Source organism: Orycteropus afer, unplaced genomic scaffold (assembly GCF_000298275.1).
Source record: "Orycteropus afer afer isolate SDZICR_OR568_19922 unplaced genomic scaffold, OryAfe1.0 scaffold00311, whole genome shotgun sequence".
Taxonomy (NCBI): domain Eukaryota; kingdom Metazoa; phylum Chordata; class Mammalia; order Tubulidentata; family Orycteropodidae; genus Orycteropus; species Orycteropus afer.
The window spans coordinates 1,574,559-1,587,808 of NW_006921898.1; the positions used below are offsets into that span (position 1 = coordinate 1,574,559).

The following is a 13,250-nucleotide window of genomic DNA, read 5'->3' on the forward strand; positions in this document are numbered from 1 at the left end:
AATGACATGAGACAAAGTATATGTGAACTGCTGTATGAAAAGTGAATTTACTCTGTAAATCTTCACCCAAATCCTAATAAAAAAAAATATGGGTTGTAAATAGTAACCCTCATACTTGTGATTATAATCCCACTTAGGAATGGATTTTCTCTATTATGTTAATGAGATAGTATTAGCATGAGTGTGTCTTAAGTCAATCTCTTTTTAGACGTAAAGGAGCAGACTAAGCAAATAAGCAAGGAAGCCACGTAGTACATGATCTTCAAGCAACCTAGGAATAGAAATTGAAAAGAGGTAAGGACTTTCCCCCTTAGAGCAAACAGAGAAAGCCTTCCCTTAGAGCCGGAACCCTGAATTCAGACATCTAGCCTCCTGAACTTTGAGAAAATAAATCTCTGCTCATTAAAGCCACTCACTTGTGGTACTTCTGTTAATGCAGCACTAAGAAACTAAGGCAGCTGTGACTGAAAATTACCCTAAAACCCATTGACAGCAGAACGGATAAATAATTGCAGTAGAGTCACACAGCAGAATTCTATACAAAGGGATTAGATGTTGTAAAACTACAGGCTCACAGGTATGAATCACACAAACATAATGCTGAGTGGGCTAAACACACAAAAAACTACATGCTGTGTGGCTCTTTTCACATACAATTCACAAATAGGCAGAGAGCTGATCCGTGCTGTTAGAAGTCAGGGTGATGGTTCCCTTTGGCAGGATGTGGTAGTGACAAGAAGGCCAAAGGTGATTTCTGAAACATTCTGTGTCTTGATGTGGGCACTAATTACATAGGAGAGTTGTGGTAGTTATGTTTGTGTGTCAACTTGGCTGGACCTGGTTGAGTGGCTGGGCAGCTGGTGGTAGTTATTCCCCACGATGAGACTGGCAATTAACTCTATGGCAGGATCTACCACAAGCAGCTGAGTAGCTGCCTTGGGGATGTGGTCTGCTTCCTGTATATAAGGAGAAGCCTTAGGCAATTGTCTCTAGCCTATGGCACACTTAGACCCTGCATGTAGCCATGTTGTTGTTCAGCAGCCTGCTATGCTCTGCCGACCTTGGGACTTACAATGGACTTAAATTAATGGCCTGCCATGTGGTTTGGTAACATCAGGACTGTGCCTTTTTACTTGTCAACCTTGGAGTTTCTCAGCCTCAGCAGCCAGCAGCTGTCTGAGTGAAGAAATGCCTCTAGCTCCTGTGGGCCGGGAGCAGGAGGCAGAGCTGGGCCCCAAGGTTGAGGGGCTTTCACCCAGCCTCTAGAGCCTGGCACTTTGAACTCAGACTTAAAGCCTCCAACCTGTAAGAGAATAAACTCCTGTTTGTTAAGGCCATCCCATTTGTGGTATATTTCTTGTCAGAGTGGCACTAGGTAACAGAACAGGAGTACAGCCAGAAATGTCACTGAGTGCACTTAATGCACTTTTCTGTATCTGTTATGCTGCACTAAAACTTGTTCTAAAATAAGCAGAGGAAACTAATCTGTGCTAAATCAGTTCTCAGTGGAATAGATAGATGGGTAACACACACCGTTTCATGAATCCTTTCCCTTGATTCTTCTGTTTGAATGTATCCATGCATCTGAACATCCTCCCTGTCCCACCCCCATAGACCAGAGGGAATAAAACCAGAGAGGCTGCTCCCTCCACTTACTGGCATTCTCTGCCAGGACAGGCACCAAACCACACTTGCCCGCCGTGTAGATGAAACCTCCATCCAAGCTCAGGGCATCAGCATCTCCTTTCTGCAAAGACAAAGCAAATCCCCAGCCTCCACAGTGAGCCTGTCTTCACAGCTCTCTGAGACTGGCTCTATGACATGTCTATGTCCTAGAGCACAGAAAGAGAGAGGGGTTGTTTTAACTGAGCACCCAAAGGAAACACCATGTGCATTATTAATTCTCTACCAGCCCCGCAATTGGAGTGAAACACCAGACACAAGTTGCACTAATCCTGTGTCCCAAGAACAAAACCCTTTCTGTGGCCGGCACACTGAGGATGTCCTCCTGGACCAGCCTCCCTCACTGAGGAGACAGATAGCAACATCTGGCTTTGACTAGTCTCCACTCATTAGCTCTACACTCACAGTACTAGAAAGGGTTGCTCAATACATGAGCAGAAATGATTAACTTAATTCGTTATTACAGATTTAGTTGTGTTCCCTAAAAATACATGTTCAAGTCCTAACCCCCTGAACTTGTGAATGCGACCTTGTTTGGAAACAAGGGCTTTGAAGATGTAATCAGCTAACACAACTTCATACCGGAGAAGGGTGAGTCCTACCTACTCCACTAAGAGTAGTGCCCTTAAAAAAGAAAAGAGACCCAGAGAAACACACAGAAGGAAGATGGCCATGGGAAGACAGAAGTAGAGACTGACATGGTCTACAAGCCAAGACTTGCCAAACATCACCAGAAAGTTAGGAGAGAGCCATGGAATAGATGCTCGTTCAGTGCCCTCTGAAGGAATCAACATGGTGATGCCCTGATTTGGGCTTCTCACCTTTAGAACTGTGAGGCAATAAATTTGTCCTTATAAGTAAGCTACCCAGTTGGTGGTACTTTGTTACAGCTGCCCTAGGAAATGAATACACTCACCATTGGAGTAAACAAGCCCACCCTGAAGGCTGAAACACTGGAAAGGACATAGATTGATCAAGATTGCAAAACTCCCTCTCTGACCCAGTAATAACTTTTTTACAACTATATTAAAAATAAGTGGTAATGTGGACAAAGATTTCTCTTCAAGGATGCCTCATCACAGTTATTGATAACAGCAGAATAAGAGGGACAAAGTGGAGTAGGGCCTTGACTAAACTGAGACACATCAGCATAAAAGATATCCTGAAATGATTTTGTGTGTGTGTGTGTGTGTGTGTTTGAAGAATATGTATTAATGTGGGGAAATGCCCATGATATACTGGTAAGTAAAGAAGGACTCAAAAACTACATAACTCATCTGAACCATTATAGTTGCCTGCATGTTCATAGATGTACACTGGAACCTGAGGGTAAAAAATTACCAAAACTGCAAACTTCATGTATCTCTCTGTGAAAGTGTGTGCCAACCTAAAGGTTGGCAGTTCAAATCCACCCAGTGATACCATGGAAGAAAAAGACTTGGCGATCTGCTTGCATAAAGATTACAGCCAAGAAAACCCTATAGAGCAGTTCTACTCTATGCATATGTGGCTGCCATGAGCCAGAATCAACTCAATGGCAACTAACAACATCATCTCTCTTTGAGAAATCATAAAACCAAGAAACCAAACTCATTGCCATGGAGTTGAATCTGACTCATAGTGACTTCCACTGGATTTCCAAGGCTGTAAACCTTTACAGGAGCAGACTGCCTCATCTTTCTTCTGCAGAGTGGCTAGTGGGTTCAAACCACCGACCTTTGGGTTAGCAGCCAAATGCCTTAACCACAAGTAGATTTTATTGTTTTATGTTATCTCTCTCTATAAATTCTAAATTACCTGTAATAATGGTGAGTTGTTCTTATACTTAGAGGAGTGGAAAACTCACTATAAACAGTTTTTTAAATATAAAACTGACTGTTTGCACAACCTGTACTGGCAGACTCTCTCCAGCAATTCCCGCCTACTGTGGAGCTCCCAACTTCACCTTTAAGAAGAAGCCCATGCCCATTGGTCCTTTTGAGGAGCCCGACCCCCAGCTGGGTGGGCCTCACATTGCCTTTACCACGTGACAAAGGCGCTGTCCGACCCTGGTGCTCTGCATCTTTATGCCCCTGCCTAGCTCCGCCCCTAGCCGACTGCCTACCATGACCAGGGCGATGCAGTCCTCGGTGGTGGAGGCCGAGGCGCAAGTCACTTTCCCTCTGCTCTGGCGGCTCCATTGCCTGCACTTGCGCAGCTCCTCGGTGCCCACGGCACACCACACCACTCGTGTGCGCCGGGCGGCCACTGTCGCCGCCCCTGCAGAGAGGGAGGAAAGCCAGGTTGGCAGGAATCTGACAATGGGAGGAGCCACCCCTTTCAATCTCTGCAGAGTCCAACCCCACTTAGATTGCTCTTTCCTGCCTAGACCCTAGACCCTACACCCTCCAGCAGACGGACTAGGGAGCCATTTCTGCCAATGTGGGGAGTCAAGACACCGCCCCTTTCCTCTTCCAGTACTCAACCCCTCAAACTCTTCTTCAGTTGGGTTTTTCACTTCTGTTCCCTCTGAAACCTCCTCTGGCTTCTAATCCATCTCTCAATCTCGGAATAATGATTTAGCTATAAAGTCTCTGTCCCACAAGAAGAAAGCTGTATAACATGGGACCAGTGGCAGTACCCATAGCACCTGGCACTCCTGTGCCACCTCCCCTGAAGCCCCCAGTCACCCCCAGGAACTATAATGCAATCTCGTGTTCACCTAGACTTCCACCCCAGACCATCCAATAGAAAGATAGCCATGGCTGAGTTCCTCACTGTGGTACTTTATCCAAAGCAAGCCCAGGGCCCTGGGGGAAAGGGAGGTCCCTGAATTCATCACAGGAGGACTCTGGCTGTGTCACTTCATGTTCATAGGAGAAAAGTGGGTTTTTCTATCAGGGCTGGGGACCCTGATGTGCACAAGGACATATCCCAGCATTAATGGGTAGCTGGGACATTTCTCTGGAGACGCCTCTCATGATGCTTTTAAAATGTCCTGAGTGACTTTGACAGAAGACACTGGGACCAGCATCAAACCCACCAAGGTAAAGAGCTCTCATTGGCCAGGAAACCAAAGAGTGACCACCACCAACCACCCTAGCCACAAGTGAGCAGGTGTTAGGTGTGCCCTGGGAGGGCCTTCCCTGCCCCCTGCCTCCCCTACACTTCCCAGTCCTCACTCACTTTTCCTCAGGTTCTGGAGAGCAGTGAAGTAGCCGAAGCCAAGGTACAGTCCAACATCTATCTTGGGGGGGATCCTTGAAAGTCTGAGTGTAGAGTCCTTGAACAGCAGGTCCTTCTTCTCAGGAGGGGAAGCAAAGAGCTGGAACACTGATGCTTTCCCCTTTCCAAACTTTTCCTGATTAAGGGAATATAGTATTGTAAGTGTTTATGGTAAACAGAAAAAGGCACTCTAGTGGTACAGTGGTTAAGGCATTTGGTTGCTAACTAAAAGGTCAGTGGTTCAAACTCACCAACCACTCTGAAGAAGAAAGATGGGCAGTCTGATTCCATAAAGATTTATAGCCTTGGAAACCCAATGGGGGTCACTATGAGTTAGAACTGACTTGATAGCAGTGAGTTTGGTTTCTGGTGTGGATAGATAGATAGACAGATAGATAGATAGATAGATACACACACACACACACACACATATATCAGAAGGAGCTCTGGTGTCCCAGTGGTTAATGCATTTGTCTGCTAACCAAAAGGGTAGCAATTCAAACCCTCCAGCAGTTCCATAGGAGAGGGATGAGGCAGTCTGCTTCTGTAAAGATTTATAGCCTTGGAAACCCTATAGGGGAGTTCTACCTTATCCTATAGGATGGCTGAGTCATAATGAATTTATGGCAATGTGTTTATGGCAAACAGGGAGGAAATATAAAACAATGTTGAAAAAAGAGTATCTGGAACCTCAGTTGACACCCTTCCAGAGAGTGACTCATGTTATCCCTGTGTCATGAACTCATCAATGGCTTATTCTTTGGAAATTTGCTGGGGTCTAAGCACCTAAGCATCCTGAGAATACTGCCTCCTCCTCTCCCTGCTTCTACTCCCGCTAACTGAGGATGCATTTGACAGTAATGGGGGAGGAAGACTATGAAGCACCTCAGTAGTTTCCCACTCCCTAAGGCCTACACAGGCTGAATACAGATGTTTTTCAGTTTTCTCAAAGTTCTCTGAAGCCAGAACTGGATAGTGTCCTTACCTCTCTGCCCTGGAAGGTAGCTAACCCCACACACATGGTTTCCTCTGTGCCTACCATATTCTACAAGACAGCAGCTGGGTTTCCATGCCATGTAACCCAGGAAGACCCCAGCACCACATGCATGGCCAGGGCAGTCCTTGCTGGGCTGCAGATGCTGCAAAGCAGGATCAAGTCCAGGGAGCACTCTGGCCCAGAAGCAGAGGGGGCAACACAAGAGCACCCAGCAGAGCAGAAGCTGAGAGGTCTGGCAGCACCAAGGTAGATACACAGGGCCAGATGCATAGGGCTTCAGCCTTCTGACACCTCCCGGCTGTCTCTGATGGGGATGACGGGAATAAGAAGGAGGAATCACTTCCACATGACATCATAGAAGATTTGCTGTAGGATGTGAGGTAGAAAAGTGAAACTAGACTTGAAAAGGGCAGAGAGGAACTCTCTGAGATACTGTCAGTCAACAATGCTAGATGGAAGGGTGACATTCATTGTTTCTGCTGTCTAGAGAACAGGCTGGGCACAAGTGGTCCAATGTACTAATGAACCCTTCATTGATGAGGTTCTTGAGGGCCTTCTAGAGTGGCAGTAAGTTAGAGAAAGAAGGACCACCCCCTCCCCAAATCCAAGCAGTGGAGAGGACTGTTGGTGCGGATACCTGTGCCAGGCGGAGAAGCTCCCAGATCAAGTCTTCCTTGCCATTCACACTTCGGGCCACAACAGCATGAGAAGGGACTTTGCCTAAGTGGCATGTCTCGTACTGATCCACTGGCTTCCGGGTGTTGTCTGGGCAGAGTAGCTCATACTTGTCCCTGTCAGCCTTGTTTGGCAGGTTCTCTGGGCGGAGAAAAGGGGTGGGAGAGAGCTCAGATGAGTTGAGTCCAGGCAGTAACCATGAGCTATATAGTTCCCCTCTACCCACAGAATTTTGAACTGAGAAGCTATCTTACACAGATGACAAAACTGAGTCTCAGAAAGACAGTGAATTCCTCCAGAGCCTTAAAGAGAGGTAAAGACATTGCCCAGAAAGCCTTGGGGTCAGCCCAGTGTTCCAAGCCAAGGAGGGCAAACTACACCTCATCGTTTCCACTGCAACCCTGTGTAGGGACAAGAGCTGTTCTGGGGAGCAAAAGAGAAAAGGGTCACATAGTGGAGACAAGCACAGGGGCCAGCTAGGGGACACTATCTTACACTCATCTCTGGAAAGAATAAAAAGGGCAATAATTTTTAAGGCAGGAAATACAGTTATTCACTCCCCAATGCTGTATCAGAAGAGGGGAAAAGAATGTAGTTATGAGTGAGTTCAGTCATACTTTCAAGGAACTATTAATCTCTTTCATATAAATTACTTCAGAATATACACAGTGAAAGAAACCTGCCCAAATCCTCGATCTCAAAATCAGAAAAAGTTAAGTACAGGGAAAAGAATTACAGGACTATTTTACTTATGAATATAAATGTAAAAATCCCAAATAGCATATTAATTCACTCAACCTAACAGAGTATTTAAAAACTAATAGATGAGGATTAAGGCTTGTCAGTTTAATCTGTTAACAAAAGAATGGTTGATATCAGAAAAGCTAAAGTAATCCACCATGCTAATGGATTGAAGGAGAAAATTATGATACCCACTCATCCACTGCCATTGAGCCAATTTGACTCATAGCGACCCTATAGGACAGAGTAGAATTGCCCCATAGGGTTTCCAAGGCTGTAAATCTTTACAGAAGCAGACTACCCCATCTTTCTCCCATGGTGCAGTTGGTGGGTTTGAACAGCTGACCTTTTGATTAGCAGCTGAATGCCTTAACCACTGCATCACCAGAGTTCATTGAAAACTATGATACATTTTAGATTTAATAGGTGCAGAAAAAGCATTTGATATGTTCTACTTGTGATTCTTTAAAATATCAGAAATCTAGTAAAAGTAAAGAACTTGATAAAGTTCTTGGACTTGATAAACACCGTTTATCAAAAATCTACAGCTAAATCATTCCAAAGGAGAAAATTTAGACATACTCACTTCAAGATCAGGGGCAAAACAAGGATGCTAGCTGTCACCCGTATTGCTCAATACAATACTGGGCATCCCAAATTACACATTCAAAAAGAGAATTAGATATAAACATTAAAGGAAAAAAGATAAACTATTATTGGAAGCTGATATAATCATCCAGCTAGAAAAGCTAACAAAGCAACAGAAAACTAATGAAATTAATAGCAAAATTTAGCAAGGTAACAAGGCATAAAATCAACCTATATTAATCAAACATTAACAAAAGGAAGAAAATATGTAATAATAAAACTATATATTAAAATAAGAAAATCAATTATTTTCCTCATTAGCAATAACCAAAGAGAAAATAATATAGACTATAAGATATTACAATACCAACTAAAACCATTAAAGAGCTAGTAATTATCCTCACAAAATAATGCATGAAACCCATGAAAAGAAAAACTTTCAGTTCTGTTGAAGGATATAAAAAGAGATGTGATTTAAAAAAAAAGTGAGATTTATCATGATCATGGATTAGACAACTTAATGTTATACATATGTCAATTTTTCAGGACCAATTTAAATTCAGTGCAATTCCAACCAAAATTATATTATGATGTTTTTCAAAGAAATTCAACAAAATGATTCTAAAATATGTATGAAAGATTAGAAGTCTGTCAGATATCAAGACCCACAACAAGCCATAGAAAAACAGAAAAATACAAATACACCAGTGAAACAAAATAGCTCAGAAACTAATCCATCCTCGGTGTAGAAATGATTTCACATTATTAGTAGGAAAAAGGTAGAGTTTTTATAGTTGCTATTGTGAGAAAAATTGACTCACAAAAAAAGGGGGGAAATACTAAAGCTGACTCCATACCTAATATCCTGGACAGACTACATATAGAGAAATATTGGGGGTGGAGGGAAGATCTTTAAATCTTATTTTTGAAAATCTTTATGACTCTAGGGTAAAGGAGAGCATCTTTTAAAAACTCAGACAAACCAAAAGGGCAAAACTGATTAATTTAACAATATCAATATCAAGGCCTTGTATTGGTCAAACAAGCTATTGACATATGACAGATGGAGAAAAGATCATGGTAAAGTGTGTAACTGACAATTGTTTGATAACTAGACAGAAAGAACTTCTATCCTTGAATCAAAATTATGAAGAAACAAGGCATGAAACCCAATAGAAAAGTAGTGAAAGGTTATAAAGAAAGGGAAGCTTAAATTACTAGCAAACATATTAAGTGACAATCAAACTCATTAGATGTCAGAGAAATGAAATTTAAACAACAATGAAACATCTATCACTGTAAAGCCATCATCTGGACAAAAATATGAAAATTAGAAGTTCCCCAACTTGAAGCTGTGGGGAAATGAGAACATATATGGAAAGTTGGGGAAAATGTAATGGGTACTACCATTCCTGTTGTTGTTGTTGTTATTGTTATTTGCCACGGAGTCGGACCAGACTCATAGCAACCCCTCCTTAGGTTTCTGAGGCAGTATCACTACGGAAGTAGATTGCCCAATCTTCCTTCTGAGGAGTGGCTGGTGGGTTTGAACTGCCAGCCTTCTGGTTAGCAGTCAAATGCCTCAGGCACTATGCTACCAGATCTCCTACTACCATTTCTGAGAGCCGTCTAATGGTCCTGGATAGAATGTGGGCCTATCTCTGGTGGTCCTAGTGAGATGTGGGCCTGTCTCTGGTGGTACTGGCAGTATGTGGGCCTGTCTCTGATGGTCCTGGGTGGGATGTTGTGGGCCTGTACACACTCAGCAATTGTGCTTCAGTGTGTGGTCAGCAAGCAACAATCTCCTATAGGTCAGTAAGAAGACACCTATAAGGGTAACAGTCTTGGAGCTGTTAATGGTATAGAATAGCATGGGACAACCTGGCTGTCTATCTCTAAAGTGATACATAAGTAAGATTTAATGGACGCATTTCATAGAACACTCCTCAACTGTGAGGACCACTTAACTAGATATATACCCAACAACCAAGATAAATCTCTAAAACAAAAGGCTGAATGGAAGACCTTAGGAGCAGCATGGTTTCCAAGGCTCAGTAAAGCTTTTGTAAATTTATAAACCAGAAACACAAAACAGCACTGAACAATTTGCATGAAAACAAGCAACTCAGGACACATGTAAAGCACCTGGACGGGGGCGTCTGTGAGGGGGAAGAGAAGGCAGTGGGCATGTGAGATTTAAAGAAAGCTAATAATTTTTCATGTGAAGTAACATGAAATGAGACCCGTGCCCCATAGGGAATCAGGATCATAGTGTGCCGAGAACGAGGAGTCTAATTAGCTCATCACTCAGCATGTGATAGAATAAAATGAAAGGGGGCTGTCTCCATGGTTCTTTTCTCTGCTCTTACCAAACACCGTACTGTCCTTGACAAAAGCCACTTCTCCAACCCCATCCTGCAGGCACCTGTGAAATAAAAGCATGAGAAGGCTCAAAACAGGGCATCTGCTCCTTGCTTCTTCATTGTGCCTCCCTGTAGGTCAGGGGCCCTGGAGTCATGTCCTGTCAGGTGTCTGCTCCCACAGGGGGAATCCAAGGAAGAAGGGCTTAGGGGCTGGCCAGAGGCCTCCAATTTTCACTTTAAGGGTTGAGAAGTCAAAACTTTTTTCTTTTATGTAAAAGAGAGTTTTGAAGCCTGTACACAGAGGCTGAGGGGCTAGAGTGGGAGTGGGTGTGAGTGTGAAGGCTTGGTGTCTCTAGACAGGTGGCTCTGGTTTTAAATATATACTGGGAGGACATGTAGCTTTTTCTCACAAGACTGAGTGTTCACTTGCCCCGGAGAGTGTGGAGGTGGGGAGGCCTCCCTTTCTGCAAAATTTCCTGCCTCCCCCCCAAGAGGTGGCATGGGAAGATGGGGTAGCAGGCATGTCATCCTTTGCTTGGGGCTGAAAGGTGGAGAGGATGGAGCAGGCAGAGCTCCCTGTCCTCCACTGGGAGAGCCCCAGATGGGGCACAGCACAGCCTGGGCACTCCGGTTGTCCTGCCCTCTTAGGAGCCCAGAACTGGACATCTCCTGGCAAGACTCCTTTAGTCCCTCTGTGAGTGGGGAGAGGGCTGAAAGTAGCAGGAAGAGTCCAGGACAAGCCAGGGACAGAGCTGATTTGGGGTTCTCTGGGGAAACGGAAGGAGCCATGGAGAAAGGACTGCTCACCCAGCTCATGTAGAGGTGGGGAGACCAGAGATGGGCCTGAGGTGGGGGGGACCTGGAGGGTAATGTGCACTGACAAAGTTGACACCCTCTTTGTACTCAGTTTTCCTATCTCCACAGCACTCCACACCACTCCTCTTGAGTCTCCTGCAAACAGGCTGTGCTCTATTTGGGCCCAGAGAAGAGACTCCTGATCTGAGGACATTTGGCACTTTGGGCCACTGTGGAGAAGCAGATAGTCTCATTCACCTGAATGCACCAGAGTAGCCAAAGTACGGTTCCTGAGAGGAGCAGGCACATTTATTTGGCCCTTCCCCTGCACACAGGTCACACAGGTTGGGGAATCGTCTTCCATCTGTGCAGGGAACACAGCTCTTGGAGAAGAACTTGGACACAGCTGTTTAACACAGAAAAGTGGATGGACCACAAAGTGAGAGCCAGCCCTGACTCCAGTCAGCTACATCCCCAACTAGCTCTGTGCTTCCTTGGGCAGAGAGCACCTTTCTCCCACTCTGCAGGCACCCTCTGAGTTGCACTGGGAGTGCAGGGAAATGCACACTGGTGAGAGAAGATTCAACAGCCATCTCCCCAGGGATGCTGGTGCAGAGGGCCCTGCCTATACATGTTTTAAGATGGTTAGCATCACTTCACCTTGGACTCACCCACATGCTCACATGATAGTTTGCTATCATATATGACCTCAGAGCTGCCTGTGTATTAAGTAGAGACCCCTGTCTGACACCCACTATCTCCCAGTCATCTTACCAGCCTCAAGGGATGCAGGTGGCCCTCTCCACCTCAAGAATGGGCGAAGTGTCCCAATAGGGATGTTCCACCCGGCAGACCTGCCGAGGCCCGTGTGGCAGGACTTCTTGCCTCCGAGTTGTTCCAGCTGGAAGTTGGTATCCTTCTTCACCACAGCCACAGCATAATAGTGGGTTTGTGGCTCTGCAAAAGGGCAGAGAGCATAGAAGGCTCCTAACCTGGACTAGAGGAGGAAAAACACCCCACCCCTCTCAAGCCCTTGGTGGAGAGAAGGAACTGAAGGTGGTGGTTTCGTCTGGTGCAGAGCAGCTGGGAGCCTGCTGCTGCCTCAGAAAGAGTCCCTTTCTTGAGAGTCAGCATCAAGGACAACCTCATCTGGTCCAATAAGCCCAGCAACTTGGCTCCCTGCAAGTGTGATGCCAACCCAGCCCCTGCCTCTATGTGCTCATCCACTCTGACTCCACAGAGCCCAAGACCAAAGCTAAGGCCACAGCCAGCTTCTGAGTCCCCAGGAAAACTCACTTGCTTCAGTCCCATAGACCTCGGCCACGACAGGCTTCAGCTTGTAGGATTTCTGGCCTGCCTCAAACAACAAACCACCATCGAGGGTCACAGCATCTGCCTGGTTTGCCTAAAGGAAAAGAGGCCGGACCTGCTTCAGAAGCCCTGCCCGAATCCAGGGCAGTGGCTTGCAGGACATCATAGAGGCTCCAGGACCAGAAGGAACTTCAAAAAGGTCATTTTGTCTATTCTCCAGCTTTCAATCGTATCCACTCATGTCTCTGAGAGATGGCATCAGCCAAAGGTATTTCTTTTGGGTCAATGAGCACTCTCCCAACTCCATTAATCCCTGAGGTTGTTCCTTCTGTCCATGTGTTGACCTGTCTCTATTGCTCCCCCATCCACACCCTTCACAGTTGTTTCATGTTGTTTTCTGTAGATGCTTTCTCCTCTGTTTTGGTTCAACATTTATATCTTTGCAATTATTTCTCATTGAATAGAAAATATACCTATGAAGAAATCTTACAATTACCATCATAAACTATGATCATCCCATAAACCTAGTTCATACTGCTTTCCACATGCTTACATATTTCTTATATTTGCAATAAGGTCTACATATTTTGTGGATTGTTTTGTTCATCTAAAACTGCACATATTTTTGCACCTCCACAGAGCCTTTATTGATTTTATTGATTGCATCATATTTTATTATAACGTCCATATTCCACAAGTTATTAAATAATTTACCAAATGCTCAGTACTTGAGTTACTTCTAACTTCTTACTATTAGAAATTATGAACACTAGGCTTTCAAAAGGAGCTCTGGTGACAGGGGCAAGATGGCGGACTAGGCAGAAGGATTGCACAGACCCTCTTCAACAAAGAAAAGGGAAACCAATTAACACAGACACAGAAGATAATCTTGG

The 13,250-nt window shown here is 44.7% G+C and overlaps 1 protein-coding gene across 1 annotated transcript in view; it reads right to left on the bottom strand.

Annotated features, from left to right (window-relative positions):
• The window catches only part of LTF (lactotransferrin), a 43,133-nt gene that overhangs the window by 17,571 nt on the left and 12,312 nt on the right, over window positions 1–13,250 (bottom strand). The window contains exons 3-10 of the mRNA XM_042782423.1: window positions 12,343–12,451; window positions 11,821–12,003; window positions 11,305–11,452; window positions 10,258–10,313; window positions 6,522–6,700; window positions 4,849–5,023; window positions 3,788–3,942; window positions 1,657–1,747 (exon numbers count right to left, since the gene is read on the bottom strand). Of these exons, the coding sequence (XP_042638357.1) occupies window positions 1,657–1,747; window positions 3,788–3,942; window positions 4,849–5,023; window positions 6,522–6,700; window positions 10,258–10,313; window positions 11,305–11,452; window positions 11,821–12,003; window positions 12,343–12,451 (1,096 nt within the window). The remainder of the gene's footprint in view (window positions 1–1,656; window positions 1,748–3,787; window positions 3,943–4,848; window positions 5,024–6,521; window positions 6,701–10,257; window positions 10,314–11,304; window positions 11,453–11,820; window positions 12,004–12,342; window positions 12,452–13,250) is intronic.